At 41.4% G+C, this 17,794-nt stretch overlaps 1 protein-coding gene across 7 annotated transcripts in view; it reads left to right on the top strand.

The window, feature by feature from the left end:
- Ubr4 (ubiquitin protein ligase E3 component n-recognin 4) overlaps positions 1 to 17,794 on the top strand; it is a 134,468-nt gene that overhangs the window by 69,223 nt on the left and 47,451 nt on the right. For all 7 annotated transcript variants that reach the window (XM_023722546.1, XM_023722550.1, XM_023722547.1 and 4 more), the window contains 9 exons: positions 76 to 213; positions 1,005 to 1,179; positions 9,431 to 9,527; positions 10,148 to 10,255; positions 10,671 to 10,787; positions 11,711 to 11,920; positions 13,618 to 13,767; positions 15,989 to 16,216; positions 16,918 to 16,996. In XM_023722546.1, coding sequence (XP_023578314.1) covers positions 76 to 213; positions 1,005 to 1,179; positions 9,431 to 9,527; positions 10,148 to 10,255; positions 10,671 to 10,787; positions 11,711 to 11,920; positions 13,618 to 13,767; positions 15,989 to 16,216; positions 16,918 to 16,996 — 1,302 coding nt within the window. The remainder of the gene's footprint in view (positions 1 to 75; positions 214 to 1,004; positions 1,180 to 9,430; positions 9,528 to 10,147; positions 10,256 to 10,670; positions 10,788 to 11,710; positions 11,921 to 13,617; positions 13,768 to 15,988; positions 16,217 to 16,917; positions 16,997 to 17,794) is intronic.

A 17,794-nucleotide genomic window follows, 5' to 3' on the forward strand; every position in this document is an offset into this window, starting at 1 on the left:
CTCTGCACTATGTGGTTTGATGCTTTCACCCCAAAGAGAGGTTTTTACCTGTAACAGCTTTCATTACTCTCTCAGCTCCAGCCTCAGATGACGAGGGCAGCACAGCAGCGACTGATGGTTCTACCCTTCGTACCTCTCCTGCCGACCATGGTGGTAGTGTGGGCTCAGAAAGCGGGGGAAGTGCAGTGGACTCAGTGGCTGGCGAGCACAGTGGTAATGTGCCTGGGGTGTCTCCGTGGGCAGAGGGAGGGGACCAGGCCATCCACTTGGGATTGCTTTCTCAAAGAGAAGCATTCTCATTGAAAGTCTCGTGGAATTTATTTGATCTCAACACTAGAATTGCTGATACTTAGTGGTGATAGCTTAGGCTCAATGGGTTAATATTGAAATATTTTACCATATGTCTTTTAATTATTTGTTCATAGACGAAAAGCAGTAACGTGTCACTCATTGTCCCAAATCATGATTAACCCGATTGTGATGTGACCTTAAGACTCATTGTTCTATGATTTTTGCCCTTAACTATTAGGGAAATGTATTTTGGGGTCCTAGTAGTGTTGATAGAGAAAGCCATCCTCCATTACCCTCGCTGACAAGATGGGGCTCCAGAATGAGAGACCACGGCAAAGCCATTTTGGTTTGATTTTGTATCAGTCTGTAGTTAAAAACTAGCTGTGAAATTTTTTTATGGAAGAGATTAAAATTAGCAGATAATTCCTAGTTTCACATATCAGTGCTTTCTCTGAAGTGTGATAAGATAGCAGTTGAAATTAAGCTGGTTCTTGTGGGTGGAGTTTGTATACCGTAGGAGGAAGAGTGGCTCCAGAGAGTGATGTAGCGTGGTGCTGTGGAGCCAGAGTCATGAATTCAGTCCCTACTTAGCCTTGTGCAGATGAGAGCTGTATAAAGCTCCCAGTTACCTTTTAACCACTGCTGACTTTAGCGTGCATTGCATTCCATCATGCTTTGGACTTAATTTGTTCTTTTTAACTGTTTCCCTCTAGTATCAGGCCGAAGCAGTGCATATGGTGATGCCACAGCTGAGGGCCACCCAGCTGGACCAGGAAGCGTCAGCTCAAGCACTGGCGCTATCAGCACCACCACTGGGCACCAGGAAGGAGATGGCTCAGAGGGAGAAGGGGAAGGGGAGGCTGAAGGAGATGTCCACACCAGCAACAGGTCAGGATCCAGCTGGCTGTTCCCAGCTGCAAGCATGTCAGAACAGGAGGTGGAGTGGCAATAGCAGTGCATGTTTTTTCTTTGTTAAATATACACAAAGAGCTTGAGATCTTAGGAAGTGCTCCAGATCTGCCTCCTTCATCTGATTAGGATTATATAAAATTAATTCCAGAGAATGGAATATGATCTGTCTCTGAAGTCTCCCTAAATCTCTTAATAGCCATACAGTGGTCATTATAAAAGCATGACTTGTTACTAAGATGGTTTTTGTATCATCATCAGCTCATTAGGTAATGTTCTTTTTACACAACCTTACTGGTGGCATAACAGAGTTAAGTGTATAGTAGTAGAGTGAGCTCCTTGTCTAGTATCTTTAGAAGGTAAAAGACGCAAGACAGAGAAAATACACATTTGCATCTAGAAATATTACCAGTAGAACATTTTCTTTTTTGGGGGGGAGGGTTACCGGGAATTGAACTCAGGACCTTGGGCTTGACAGGCAGGTGCTGTGCCACTAAGCTGTGTCATGAGCCCAGCACTTTCAATTTGAAAGTTATCAACAAACATCTCATGCACCCCCTTCAAGAATTATGGTGGTGGTCGATACTACATTGGTGGAGTGATTCTCCCCCAGCCCCTACCCAGAGTGCTGAGGATTAAACTCAGGGCCTTTGTTTTTCACTAAATCCCCAGTCCTTTTATTGGTCATGGGGTCTAATGCTAATTTCATCATAAAGGTGCATTACTGTGGATGTATAATACCCACATTTATTCTTTAGGATGTTTCTATTGATGAATTATTAGTTTTAATTTTGTGAAGTTTATTATAGTAAACAATTAATACTTAACAAGAAAAAAAGAGAAAATCAAAGTATTGAATTTTTAATCTTTTTGAGTATAAAAATTACAAAATTTTCAACATTGTTTTTTGGTGTTCAAAGTCTTAAAAATGACAACAGAAATAAACTCCTATATGAGCGACAATTAAAATACCAATAGGACTCTACAAAAAAAAAAAAAAGAAAAAAAAGGCTTCACTTAAGTTATCACAATTAAAACAGTCTTCACACATCACAGCAGCATGTTCCATACACACATACTGCTTATACTCAGAGCGTACACGTGCTTTACTTTCCTGGCATTTTAAGGACATACTTGACATCTTGTCAGTTTTGCTGTTTGTTAGGAGGTTATTATACCATGACTAGTTATCAGGAACATAAAATACTAGTAAAATAAAGTACTAAATTCTTATTATACATTGCACATTAAAATTAATATCAACATTTTCACATGAGCTATGAACTTGGCTTACAAAACCTACAAGGTAACAACAGAACTAAAAACCTATGTGCGCTACAGTGGTAAATATAATGAAAAGTTTACTGTAACGTAATCTTCACTTCACCGGTCATACCCAAGGCAGTCTTCTTACAGAGAACTGTATGTTCCATACGCAAGTATCACTTACATTGTTAGCACGTAGGTTTTGTTCTCTCCTTTCTCATAGGGTATGGTTTTGCGTCTTTTTGGTTTTCCTGTTGTAGTTGGTCTTTGTGATGCTGTGCCTGCCTGTCTACCTGCCAGCTCACCAGGGTGCTCCACAGTTTTTTTGTGGAGTTCCCTGGGCAAAAACATTTTTGGTTTTCCTCTGTTATAAATGATCTTTTATGAACTCCAGTCCAAATCCTCTTTAAGAAAATTTCTCCATGACATTTTGCACTGGTTGTTTTCTTTGTATACTATCAAACTGTATGCTACACAGTTAGGGTAAATAAACACAACCATTGGCCAGTGCTTTGTGTTTCCAGTGACATCATAGTTGCTACAATATCATAGTTGCTGCCTAACTCATCAACATTTACTCTGCCTTTGGTTTTGTTGTAGAAAGTTTCTGTCTCAGACTTCCATTTTGTCAAGGTTTCTCTGTCAGTATTTCCATCATGGTACTGTGTTGACACCAGCAGTACCGGTTTGTTTTTCTCTACTACAGATGAGGCCAATGTTACATCTTTCTGAAATCCGAACAGTATTATAGAAGTCTCTGCTTTGAAATTGTAACATTTTGTTAGTAACGTAGCATCACTTGGAAACTGGTAAAACCAATTACTGAATGTCACATTCTGATTAGTTTGGGAGAAGGGAGTAGCAAGTATGTTCACAGCCGCATTCAGCTTATTACTATATAAATAAGGTCCTGGTGGCTGAGTTCCAGGATAAATTTCCTTTTTTTTTTTTTCTTTTTTTGAGACAGGGCCTTGTTATCTAGTTGAGGCTGACTTTTAGCTCTTTAGTTAGTCTAGGCTGGCCTTGACTACTACTCAGCCTCCCAAGTGCTCGGATTGCAAACACATACCACCACATCTGGCTTCTAATTTCTAAATTGAAAGCATAATAAGCCTTTGCATGTACAAGGGCATTAATTTTTATGCTGTATTTTGAAGATGTTTTTGGCATATACTGCCTGAAGTTACACTGACCATGAAATGCTCTAAAATTTTCAATAATCATACTTTCAGATGGTTTGTAAATTGTTTGACAGTTACCCATAAATCTGTCAGTGAGTAGATAGCAGCCAGATTATCACTTCTTTTTCTCATTGTGGGTAGTTTTGTCATCAACCCTCAAACTCACACCTATCTACCCTTCAGTCTTTTCCATAAGTCTTTTTTTTTTTTTTTTTGGTGGAACCAGGGATTGAACTCAGGCCCTTGCGCTTGCCAGGGAAGTGCTTATTCCACTGAGCCATCTCCCCAGCCCCTTCTGTAAGTCTTTTATGTTCCTGTTATTACCATGAGAAAGCCCTGCTGAGTACAGCAGAAGGTCACTTATCATGACAGCTAATGTGTTGTACTCATTTTGAGTATGGCTATTGGTGCACAGAACTTTTACTTGGATTTCAGCATTTTTGTATTTCACAACATCTTGAAGCATTTTGTCTCTTAATGAACAATTTCCAACATTGAATGGCAGTGCTGGTATTCTGTCCAGTAGGTTTCACATCTGCCAAGATCTTCACTATATTTGCAGATCTAGTTCTAACATTGGATGGCTCCATTTGGTTGCATGAGTATTTTATACCATTTTGACAAGTCAAATAATGTCATATTGTTGTTTTGTCATCTGAATTAATGAGGTGTATATTCCTCATGTCTGTATAGGCTAATTCTTGCTCCATTTCACTGTCATAAGAACTTAGGTTCACGTGGCCAATGTCAAAGTCATTATCAGCTTCAGCATTATCCATGCATGAGTAATCTGATAATTTATTTTATCAACGTCCTCCAAAACTTGCAGACCTAGTTTTTAATGTGCCATTGTACTGAGTTGGGATACTTCTGCCAGAAAACCGAAAACAAATTAATCCTAAATGCATGAAAATTTAGCCATGAGCATTTCATGGAAAAAAAAAAAACACCTGTTGCTGTTTTGGAGCTCCTGTACACACCTTGCCATTTTTCTGTCAAGTGAGTAAAGGCACAGATGGGCTTTTGCTTTCTCCACATGCAGCTGTTGTAAGTCACACCCATATTCCCATATTTCATTGTGATAAAATACATGTTTACCTAACAGAAGAGGGGTGTGGGTGTATTTTACCCCCATATAATGCTCAGGTAAACATGCAAAACCTAAAAGTCCTGATTTGACATTTTTGCACACATACACACACTTTCCTATTTTTGTATCAAGTGAGTAAACACAGAGATTGCTTCTATGTCCCCTTGGTGCTGCTACTCAGAGCACAGCGGACTACTTGCTAAAGTATAAATTTACAGTAGAAAAGTATGGGATGGATTATCGTAACCCAGTGTTATGCGTTGCAAAGGTTTTTAATTTTGAGGCAAGGTCTTTTTTTTTTTTTTTTTTTTTTTTTTTTTTTTGGCGGAACCGGGGATTAAACTCAGATCTCTGCGCTTGCCAGGGAAGCTCTTATTCTACTGAGCCATCTCCCCGGCCCCTTGAGACAAGGTGTTGCTAAACTTCCAAGATGGAATTGAATTTGCAGTCTTACCTCATTCTCCCAGAGTGCTGAAATTGTAGGATGCAGCACTATCCCTGGTTAAAGTGAATGTATTCTGTTAATTATTTTTGATGAAGGTTTTTTTTTTTAACTTGATAGTATAAGGGGCCTTTTTATTGAACCTTTATTGTTTCTAAATGTGATTTCTAGGTTAATCTATTTTGTTCAGAAAAAATGGGCTCTCTGTGATTTCAGTGTTTTTTTCTGTTTTGCTGTGCTAGGGACAGACCCAGGGCCTTCTGTATGCTAGGCACATACTCTACTGCTTAGCTAAGTATGACAGCTCCTTTGCATTTGTTTGCCTAGGTGTCTGGGATTCTAGAGTATCTAGGTTAGTGTCTTTCATTAATCGTGAAAATTTTTTACCTGTTCATCAGATATTACTTCTGCCTCATTTTCTGTTTTTCAGCTTTTGGGGAGTTCATTAAATAGATGTGAGGCTATGTAAATCATATCTTCTCCATATTTTTTTTTTTTTTTTTCCGCAGAACTGGGGATTGAAGTCAGGCCCGTGCATTTGCCAGGCAAGCGCTTATTCCACTAAGTTATCTCCCTGGCCCCTCCATATCTTTTTATGTACTTTTTCTTTTTTGTTCTTTACTTCGTTGATCTGAGTAGTATGGAAAAAAATCAATAAATATATGGAAATATGTTTGATAAACATACACACTAAAAGCTACAAATAATGACCTAAATAATTGACTGTACCATGTTTATGGATTGGAAGACTCATTGCAAATATGACATTTATTTCATATTGATAAAGATTTATATAATCTCCACAAATCCTACCTGACATTAGATGTTTTAAAACTGACATGCTGATTGATGACATTTATTTGGAGGTATAAGGGATTAATTACTAATTAGCAAAGACAGTACTGAAGAAAATTCATAAGGTAAGAAATCCTTATATACTTATTATAGCCCATGGTAGTTAAAACAGTGTAATATTAGTGCAAAGAAAGATAGTTATAGAACAGGTTTGAGTTTAGGGTTAGATTTATACATGGTCATCTGATTAATGAGAAAGGTGGCACTTATGTGTAGCATGGAAATTATTTTTTTCTAATAAATAGCAATAGGTCAGTTAGAAATTTATATAGAATTATGGATTGGAAATCTGATTTTATATAAAGTTAATTGAACTATATAGGTGTAAATTTAAAAGGTATCATACTTTATCAGTTTTAGAAAACAGCATTTTACTTTCTTTTCTTCTCTTTCTTTCTTTCTTTCTTTTTTTTCCTTGTAGTACCAGAGATCAAACTTGGGATCTTGTGCTCGCCAGGCAGGTGCTCGTGCTGCTGAGCTGTATCCCCTTCCTCAGGAGACAGTACTTTCATGATAAATATGACACAAATAGAGTTAGGGCAAAGGAACAAATTAGGGCTTGGAGTATAGCTCAGTGGTAGAGCATGCGTCCCTGGGTTCAGTCTCTGGCACCGCAATCTTCTTTTTCTCTCTCCTCTCCCCTTAATATCAGCAGATACTTCTTGTAGACTTCTGAGTAGGACAAAAGTGGTATGAGAACAAGTGGTAAAATTCTGAATCTCTTTCTCTCAGTTTGTGAATTTTACCATTAAGTGTAATGTGGGCTCAGGGATTTTTAAGTGGATGTTATCTTATAAACTGGTTTTCAGCTTTTATTTTCTTCTTTGGTAATCTGCTTTTTATTTTTTTCCAACTCTTTATTTTCCTCTACTTACTATTTTGTTTTAGTTTTCTTGGGTTTTTTGGGTTCCATGAGATACAAGCTTACTTACTGATTTAAGTCTTTTTTAGAAACATGTAATGGTCAAGGGTTGTATGCTTGCCTAACACAACCCTCCATTCCATCCCCAGATTGTGTGGGGGATGCGAGACTACTATCAAATCACCCCTTAACCTTGTTTACTCAAAGCCTCCTGCTCCCTTTTTTAAAGGAGGTTTGAAGGTTTGTTTTAGCTCACAATTTGCAGAGGTTTCATTCCCATCATTGGCTGGCTTGAAATCCCACATATTTTGATAGTGTATTTTTATTGCTGTTCAATCTGCTTAAAATTATGTTGTAATTTAGTTTCTGGCCCATGGAAAATTTCAAAATGTATTTCTATATTTCTAAACATTTGGAGATTTTCTCATTATTATTGATTTATAATTCTGATTTATTATGGTTAGGTAATGTACTATGAGTGTATGATTTTAACTGAAATTTCTAGAAACTTGTTGCTTCTAAAATGATGTAATATCTTTTTAGGGTTTTCAGTTGCTTTTAGGAGAAAAGCCAATTTAGGTGACCCAGAGACATTGCTAACAGAGCTGTCTTCAGTGTTTTTTGGCTTTTTCATGAATAAGTTAAGTAACTGGTCAGTAAACCTTTAAATGAATGAGCGAACCTGCAAGCCTTGAAGGATTTTTTTTTTTTTTTTTTTTTTTTTTTTTTTTTTTTGGCTGGCACACGCTGCTTTAAGGGCAGCTCTGGTGTGGCATGTGGAGGTGGGGATCGAACTGTGGCCCCCTGCACCTGACTGAGTGTGCCCAAGCAAGTGCTTTAGTAAACCTTTAAATAAAAGTGAATTTTATCTTATGTCACTAAAGCAAAGGGAGTCACAGCTTTTGGCTAAAGGGCTTAAACTTTTTATTAAGTTTCAAGAGTACAATCTAAAAGTTTGAAAAGCCAGTAGAAATCTAGCATTCTTTGGGTTTATGTCCTGACTTTACTCACTTGTTGACTTTTCCTTAGTACGTGTATGTTCTGTAAATCTGAAGACAACCATCTCTGAGCCTATTTTATGTTGTCTACAAAATTGTTGAATTTTTGCTGTACCTATCATTGTCTCAACATTTTTTTTTTTTTTTTGGCAGAACCAGGGATTGAACTCAGACCCTTGCGCTTGCCAGGGAAGCACTTATTCTACCGAGCCATCTCCCCGGGCCCAACATTTACTATTCTGAAAATATTTCGTCATTCCAATTTTAATATATGTGCTGCCAAAGCGAGCACTTGAAAATATTCTAGATACCTGCTAGGATATATAATATTTTATATATATACACTTACGTGTGTGTGTGTGTGTGTGTGTGTGTGATATATATATACGTGTATGTGATTTTTGTATACGTGTATATACATGTACTAAATTACAACAGTTTTAACTAGATTGAAGAGCAATAAAAGTACATTGTCAAAATATGTGGGCTTTGAAGCCAGCAATGATGGGAATACATGTGTGTATACGTGTATGTATGTGATTTTCATATATATATATATATATATATATATACACATATATACATATATACATATATATATGCATATGTATATATATATACATACATACATATATACATATATATATATATATGCATATGACTTCTTACAAATCGTTTCTAAGATAAAATGAGGCAGGAATAGTTCACTAATTAGGAGAGTGAACCTATTGATTCAGCACCTGTGCACCTACCTGAGATCATGCTGTAGATGACACTGCTAGTGAGCTGGTCAGCAGGACCTTAATGAGCTTTCATTTTGGCCCTGCTGAATCCACATGTCAGCTGGAAAGCCAGATAGTACAGAAGGCCAGCTGTGGGTCAGCTGATGAGGACAACAGTGTAGGCACCAAGTGAATTTCTGGGTCTAGTAGGAGGGTGTGTGTTGACATTGAATTTTACACTAGGAACAGTAGGGTAGGATGTGGGAGAGTAAAGCAGTAGCTGACCATTTGTGTGGATCTGGGAAGCATGAAAAGGAAGGAGCCAAGGCACCGTGCAAGTGGATGTACAGAGTTTGCAGATAGAATTGCAGAAAAATATGCTGGGGTGTTACAGGGCCATGTGTTAGGAAGCCATAAAGCTTGCCGTTAGAGGTTGAGTTCTGAACTAAGAATGACGAGGAACAAATAGCTTGCTTGGGAACTATTTTTAACTAATTGTAGTTTAGAATAGTTTGGCTCTTTTTAGATTTCGATTTCACTAATGTTTCTGGTATACCAGTGGACATTGCTTAAATCTTTTTGTTTGGTTGGTTGGACTTTTTTGAGTTGGGGTCTCTGCATTGCCTAGGTTAGCCTCCTAACGCTTAGACTAAGTTATCCTCTTGCTTCAGTCTCCCAAGTAGCTGGGACTACCAGTGGAGTTCACTGTACCTGGCTTCGTAACATCTTTTTAATGCTAAGATTATTTCTAAGCATTCTGTTCCTTGTGTATACTGGCTCATGTTTCATGTACATGTTTTCCTTGGCCTTTTAGGCTGCACATGGTCCGACTGATGCTGTTGGAAAGGTTACTGCAGACCTTGCCGCAGTTACGAAATGTTGGAGGTGTCCGGGCCATTCCGTACATGCAGGTATCGTTGGCTCTCCTGGGTCTGCCACATTCCATTGGGCTGAGCTTAAGCAGTGCGCGGCTTCCAGGGGACTTGGAAGCCTTGTTTGATATTGGGTCACAGAAGGACAGAGTGTAGTTTTGAGCTGCAAATTTCAACCTTTCAGCTTATAGATGAAAAGGTTAAAGGTTAGGGGATTTTCTTTTTAGTGCCCATCTAGCTGTTGAAAGTCAGGAGCAATAGACTCTTAGCCTGTATTATCTCTCTTTGTATTAGAAGTTCAGACTATTGTTTTTCTTTTATTAACTGCTTTTCTTAGAGCCAGAATTCTTTAATTTTTGGTTTACCACACGCTGCCCCATCTAATCCCTTTTGGTTAGATGGAATACAGGTTAGTCCATTAATGTTGTAAACTTTTTGCAAAAATTTCTTCAGTGATAACAAATATGGCATGTATAAAAATTTGACTTTTATGACTCTGTACACTTAAGCTTGGGGAAAACTACCATCTGGAACTCTTTAAAGTATTACAGTTACAGTTGACAGGAAAGTCAGTAAGGTTGGGTTTTCACCAGAAATCCTATGTTTAGAGTTGTTACCGTCAGGAAATTGGCTTCATATTTATTCCCTTTGCCACCCAGGTCATTCTTATGCTTACTACAGACTTGGATGGTGAAGATGAGAAAGACAAGGGGGCCCTGGACAACCTCCTGTCACAGCTTATCGCTGAGCTGGGCATGGATAAAAAGGTAAAATTGGAGAATTGTGCTGCGTGAAAAGCAGAGATTGGCCAAGATGTTTTCTCAGGTTCTCCTTTTACACTGAGCCTTCCAGTTTTCTTGGTTCAACATAGTGAGTTTGGTGCCTACTATGGCCCAGGCATGCTTTTGAATCCTGAGCAGAAATGACAAATGAGACAATGTCCCTGAACTTTTGTAGCTCATTGAGGTGAAAACATTAAATTAGCTGTTTCTGTTTTACTATGGCTTCCTGAGTTTGGAAGGCTCTGGGTATCTCAGATACGGTCTGTGGAGACACTGGAGCTCAGTCTGTCCTTGTTCAGCAGTGAATGATTAGGGCTGAGCAATTTCAGGGAACCTTGTTTGGAGGATGTCTCTCGCATGAAATAAGGGCAGGCTCCTGAGCCTCTGCTTCTGTGTACAGGATGTCGCCAAGAAGAATGAGCGCACTGCCCTGAATGAAGTCCATTTGGTAGTGATGAGACTTCTGAGTGTCTTCATGTCCCGCACCAAATCTGGATCCAAGTCTTCCATATGTGAGGTATTTTTGCTTTGAACATATGGGTTTGGGGAAAGACAAGCGGACTGGCTGAGGGCAAAGGTGATGGTTCTTCACTAGAAGAAAGCCATTGTTGTCCAGGAAGAGTAAGAGTTTAAGATGTTACTTCTTCAAGAGCAGAACCTCCACCTTTTTCAGAATCCCTCCCATGCCCAGGTCTTTGCCAACAATCCTTCCAGTGGAGGGGTTAAAGGGTTTGGAAGTTCCATTATTGAAAAGCAAGGACCTGCTCTGCAAGGCACAGAGTGGTTAAGAGGATTCCCCTAGTGCCTGTTGCTATAAGGTATGGTAATAAAGCAGAGAGAAAGCAAAATGTGTGTGGTGAAAGGAGATTAGCACAAAGCGGAGAAGGTAGAAATTGAGGCTGAACTGCTTCCAATCTTAATGAGCTTATGAGCTGTGGGGTTTGCTGGGATTTGCAAGGCTTGCCTAATGGTCTTATTTACAGTAGCTTTTCTCCTACTTTTTTATGCATGTGAGCACTCACTCCATCTCCTTTGGAAGCTGGTTCTGTGGAAGAGCCCCTACTGGGAGTTTGAGGCTGCTAAGAAATACCCATGAGCGCAGAAGTTTTCTGTTCTTGAAATGGGTTTCTTTTCTCCTTGCCCAAAGGAAAAATAAAACCAAGTCCCTCCAGGGCAAAGATTATGTAGACCTTGCCTCCCTGGCCAATGGCACATATGTAGAGAGGCTAGGTTGAAAACTGGTATTCATTTTCTCTTACATACTGTTGTTTAAAAGAGTTGGGGAAGTGTTCAAGCATTTGGGAAGTTTTTAACAAAGAGACCGATTAGCTGTTCCAGAACAGCAAATTCTAACTGTTGTATCTCCTACTCCATGACACCCAACTAGGTTTTAGTTTTTACAAGACATTCTTGCCTACCCTGTGTTTTTCTCCCTTCTAGTCATCTTCCCTCATCTCCAGTGCCACAGCCGCAGCCCTGCTGAGCTCTGGAGCTGTAGACTATTGTCTGCATGTGCTCAAGTCGTTGCTGGAGTATTGGAAGAGCCAGCAGAATGACGAGGAGCCTGTGGCTACCAACCAGTTGCTGAAACCACATACAACTTCATCTCCTCCTGACATGAGCCCGTTCTTTCTCCGCCAGTATGTAAAGGTGAGGTTTTTCCCTGAACAGAGGAGCTGCCAATCCTCCTCAGGCACTGTGCTCTGTGCTTCCAGTGAGCAGAACTGAAGCATCCGGGGGCAGCTGTGCTCCTCGCTTGTGTTAGCCTCAGCATGATTTAACGAATGACTGTTTCTCCCAACCTTTTCTTCCTGGGTTCTTACCCCTGCCTCTATAAATCAGCGGGATTGAGTGAAATCAGTCATTTTATGTTAAGACCCTTGGAGAATAGATGAGCCTGTGTAAGGTAACACCATCAGGTGTATGTACGTTGTGTCCTCACACACATGTTAGATGTTCCTTCCTGTCCCGAGAGGCCCTTTCCCGTGGTAGGTAAGGTGGACTTTGCTCAGAGGAGTTTAAACCCACTGTTCTTAGCTGCCAGCCAAGAGGTGTGAAGAAATTTCACCTGACCTTAGAGAATGAGAACACAGTATCTGCTTCGTAGGGTAACTGTGAATACTGAACGAGGTGTGTTTGTAAATTACTTGGTGTAGTCCCTACCCCATACCAGTGGGCCACATATGCTGCTATTTGGCATGACTGCTGCTGCTTTGTGCTTTTTAGACTAGCTGTGGTTTTCACTGTCTGTTCAGAATGGCTTTGAATAGGCAGGAATATTGCAGGCATTTAAAAAAAAAAAAAGCATATAATGTGAATCTAATGATACTCTTCTCATTTTAAATAACCCTTTGGTACTTTTGCCTAACTTTCAGACCAAATAGTCCTCATATCCAGCACCTACTTAACTTGAGCTTTAGTGCCCACAACCCCTTCACTGACAGACAGCCTGCCACTGTGTATCTTTTTTCCAGGTGTGGCATATGCTTTTGTACATGCTGTCTTTTCTCAGTGTTTTTCTTCTCCTTCTGTATCCTTTTTTCTCTCTTCTAACTGACTCTAGTTCTTCTTTAATACCCACGTCAGTCATTGAATCCTTGGGAAAATCTTCACTAACATATGCTTCCCTGCTGTCAAGTTTTCCAGAGCGCTCTGTACAAATTCATGTGTTCTCTCCAAACTATCAGCAAAGACTATCTTTAAAAGTTATTTTTACTTTCAGTAGTTACTATGGATTTAATAAGTACCTGGGAATTAAATGTATGAAACATGTTGGGGCCCTAGTCTCCTGCAGCTCTTTCTTATAGGACCACCCAGCTTGCAAGACAGCTGTTGTTTCTACTGGCCTTTGATCTCTCACTGCCCTGCCTGTTCATGGGATGTGAACCCAGACATTTTGACTGAGTTTAGTGATTCTAGTCCACTTGAGTTACTATTTCTTGTTATAATGGAATGTTTTGATTCTAGGGGGCAAAATACGTTTCTCATAGAAAGTCTGAAATCCTTTCCCACTACCATTTTTCCAGTTTTTTGCCAGTCTAGCTTTAATTTTTGTGTTACCAGAGTATAATCAATCCACTGTCAGAACTTATAGAAGAAAATATCAGAACATTTAAGGATAGTGAGCTCTGTCTCCAGTGAGCCTTTGCATGAACTAAGTTACCCCCCAGGAGCCTGAGGTTGTCAGAGTTTATAAACTAAATTGTTAATTAACGATGGCTCCAAATTTGAAAGGTGCCTTTCAGCATGTACATAGGATGCCTAGGAAGCATATATTTCTCTTTTTCTTGATTGTGGCTGTGGGGATGTGGTAAGCACAGGCTCTCACGCAGTTGTTTTTCTCGTAGGGTCATGCTGCTGATGTGTTTGAGGCCTATACTCAGCTTCTCACCGAGATGGTTCTGAGGCTTCCTTACCAAATCAAAAAGATTGCTGACACCAATTCCCGGATCCCACCTCCTGTCTTTGATCACTCGTGGTTCTACTTTCTCTCAGAGGTGAGTGAAGATCCTGAACAGTGTGCCTGCCCAGGGGTGGACACATTTGCCATCACCAGTGTGGCTTGCTTTCTTCCTAATTGTCTTACTGTTTACTTGTTGCTGGGACAAATACCTGACACTCAAAATGAAGGAAGGAAAGGTTTATTTAGCTCACAGTTACTGGAGGGTTCAGTCCATATTCTGCTGGCTCCAGGTCAAATAGCAGTTCATGCGGCAGAAAACAATGAAGAGCAGAGGAGGAGCAGCAGCTGCAGCGGCGTCCATCAAGCCTCTCTCTTCCTTCTGTGCTGACTGCCAACACTGGTGATTGTAGCTCCTCCAAAGTTGCACCGCTGCAAAGATCAAGCTCCTCCAAAGACTAGGACTTCTCTGGAAGTGGGGCAGGGCAGCAGGAAGCATTTCTCAGTTCCTGGGCCCTGCCCACCTGCAGGGCTTGGCTAATTCAGCCAAGTTGACACAATGTATCAACTAACATACTAATCCTGTCTGTTCCCCTAAGAGAGCCCTTCCAGTTGTTCAGGTTGGGGCCCTCTTCTGCTGGACAGTGAGATTGTGCAGGATGTGTATCCAGCCATCAGCTGTAGTTTCTGATTATGTACATTTGACTTCACTCACATGAAGTGGTGATAGACAAGTTTAGTTGTTCAGCTGTCAGGAAAACAAGGTAGACTAGTTACCCACACAGAGAGATCTTGGTATAGGGAACTGGTTAAATAGGTATTTGAGAACCAAAAACAGAAAGGGAGCCATGTAGAAACAACTGTCTACCAGTAGCCCTGGTAGGAATAGGAGAGAGAGCTCTGGCTCTCTGAGAAGGGATACTGCTCTTGGTACATCTGGAGCCCTAGGGATGTGATGTTTAGATGCTAGTGACACTGAAAGCTGCCAGGTCGAGCCAGCTGCAGTTGCCTTGCGAAGGCCTGTGGCCTGGGCTCTAAGCAGCATGAGGGAGCAGGCCCTTTGGCTCCTGCTTCCAGTGCCCCCCACCCCCACCCCATGGAATCTCAGCAGAGCGGTTCTGCTCTTCTGGTCCTCTCCTGGCAGAGTAGGGTGAATGAGCTTGGAGCTGAGGGAGGGTAGCTGAACCAGCACAGCAGCCAAATAACAACTCTGGGAAGAATAATCTCAAGTGGCTACTTTGAGTTCTCTGACTGTACCAGCCCAGCCTCTGCCCTGTCTTACCTGAAAAAGATTTCCGAATTTCTTTTTCTGTATAATTTTCCTTTGTGGGATAGTACAAAGGCCAGTTTCCTTACAGCTTGCTAAGTACTTGAGGAAAAGGAGTGTGAATACTAAAATTCCATTTTTCCTTTTTAAGCTCTTTGTGTGTTTTTCTCGCACTTCCTCTTATCAGAGGCAAGCCTGGCTGGAAGGAAATATAGTTGTCCCCTGGAAGTCGTGCATTCTGCAACAGATTCAACCAACTGGAACAAAAAATACACATTTAAAAATTGTACCTGTGCTGACACATATAAACTTTTTTTCTCTTCTAATTATTTCCTGGGCTCAGGGGTTAGCTCAGCGGCATAAGTGCCTTCCTGGCAAGTACCAGGTCCCAAATTTAATCCCTAGTACTGCATGCTGTGCTGTCCCTAAAACCAGATGTGTGCGCCTGTAATCCCAGCCCTAGGGAGGCTGACACAGGCGGATCACTATGAGTCCGAACTGCGCTGCAAGACCTGTATCAAAAATATATATATTTCATGATTAGCACAGTATAATTATTTATGAAATATTTGCATTATATTACATATAATAATTGAGAGATTTTAAAAAACATATAGACAATGTATAACGGTTCTGTAAGAAGTTTGGGCATTTCTGGAGTTTGATATCTGCACGGCTCAGAGCCAAGCCCTTGTGAATGACTGTGGCATGTGCTGTGTTTCTCAGCAGTTTTTAATAAAGCCCACTAGAGCTGGGTATGATGGCACTCACCTATAATCCCAGCACACGGGGAGGCTGAGGTAGGGTGATTGCTGCAAGGATGAGGCCAGCTGGGCTGCACGAAATTCAAGGCTGGCCTGAACTAGCAATACCTTGTCTCAAAAACAACAGAAGAGGAAGGATGGGGAGGAGTGTGATTGTAGCTCAATCCAAAAAAGGCTCTTGGTTCAATCCCAGCACTAATTTTTTTTTTTTTTTTTTTCATTAAAACTCAATCCTGGAGTCATAGTAGACACAGTCCAGAGCAATTGTGTGTCCTTTATGCCCTCAGTACCTAATGATCCAGCAGACGCCATTTGTGCGCCGTCAAGTCCGCAAACTTCTGCTCTTCATCTGTGGATCAAAGGAGAAGTATCGCCAGCTCCGTGATTTGCACACCCTGGACTCCCACGTGCGTGGGATCAAGAAGCTGCTGGAGGAGCAGGGGATATTCCTCCGGGCAAGTGTGGTCACGGCCAGCTCCGGCTCCGCCTTGCAGTATGACACCCTCATCAGCCTGGTACGAGGGTCGGGAGGGGGAGGGGCATGTGATAGGCTGGGGCAGTACAGGGCTTTTAAGTGTTTAGGGGAGCTGTAGCTGGGGTTGCGCCTGAGTGGGTGCTCTGCATCGTGTAGTTGGCTTCAGGGTCTGGAATTTCCACCCTCACCTGACAGTGTAACTGCTGTGACATGGGTGTCTTGAGCTTATCAGTGTCATTTGCTTGTGTCATGGATAGAATCAGTCTGAAGTTTGTGTCCCTCAGGGTTTTGTTCCTGAATGCTAGAATGATAGAGTGTAGAGTATAAAACATGTTAGCTCCTACAAAGAAACTCTCTGGTCTATGGGAATAAATGGAGTTTTTTGCCTTTAAAGATCTAGGAAGAACATCTTCAAAATGAAGAGTCCTATCTTGCTCATCTAGTACCCTTGGTATTGTGTTTGTAGCAAAAAAGTGAACTGGAACCAGATTGTAGCTTCTCAGGGGGTGGTCTGTCTTTGTAGCCACTTCAGTGAGATGTTCCTTGAAAACAAAGGACCTGTATAGGGAGCAGGACAGAGGATGATTCTGAGTTGCGGCCTTGTAGGCCCTGCTCCCAGCTTCAGCCGTTACAAGGGACGCGTGTCTTAGCCAGGATGGCAGCCTCTCAAGGCAGCAGGGCGGGTGTCCCGTGACCTGCCTGATGGAGCTGCTTGTGTGCTGCGCTGCGCTTCCCTTTCAGATGGAGCACCTGAAGGCCTGCGCGGAGATTGCTGCCCAGCGGACTGTCAACTGGCAGAAATTCTGCATCAAAGACGACTGTAAGCAGTGCTGTACCATTTGGTTGCGGTTGTTCATTCTTTCAACAACTGTCTGTTGTGACCTGTTTGCTAAGCATGAAACTGGATGCTGGAGGTAGAGCCATGAGCAAGACGTAGAGGCAGAGCTGCCTAGCAAGGAAGACCAAAACATGCAAGAGTGACAAGGAGGCTGGGCGTGGTGGTACACACCTGTCCTCCCAGCATTTGGGAGCCTGAGGCAGCAGGAGGGTTACATGAGTTTGAGGCCAGCCTGAATGGCATAGTGAAACTCTATCTCAAAAAGGCCAAAAACAGTGAGAGCTGGCCAAATAGTAGATTAAAGTGCCTGCAAACAGGTGCAAGGGCTGGGTCCTGCCCCTGGGGCACTTCCCTCATCAGTTGAGACTGGGCGTGGTAGCGCGCCTGTAATCCTAGCTCTAATCCCAGATCTTGGGAGTCTATAAACAGGTGGATCACTGCGAGTCCCGATCTAGTAGTGAGACCCTGAACACCCTGTAGACCCTTCCTTAAATGACCGAAAACACCAGTGCCGGGATGATAATCAATATTTGGGGAGATATAGGAGCACAGAGTAGGAATATCTGACTTCTCAGGTTGTGGCAGACAAGATAAAGAGTAGAAGAGTCTAGAAAAATGTCTTATTCAGAAGAGTAGGGCCTGGATCTAGTCTGTCTGTAGTTGTTGCAAACCTTTCTACTTTTGTCTTATCAGTTCTTAGCAGAGAAGAAAGCTAGTGGAAATGGGCAGGTGTGGCCATGTTGAGTGTAAGTGGCTCAGTTGTCCCAGAGCTCATTGTCA

Source organism: Octodon degus, unplaced genomic scaffold (assembly GCF_000260255.1).
Source record: "Octodon degus isolate 3935 unplaced genomic scaffold, OctDeg1.0 scaffold00092, whole genome shotgun sequence".
NCBI lineage: Eukaryota > Metazoa > Chordata > Mammalia > Rodentia > Octodontidae > Octodon > Octodon degus.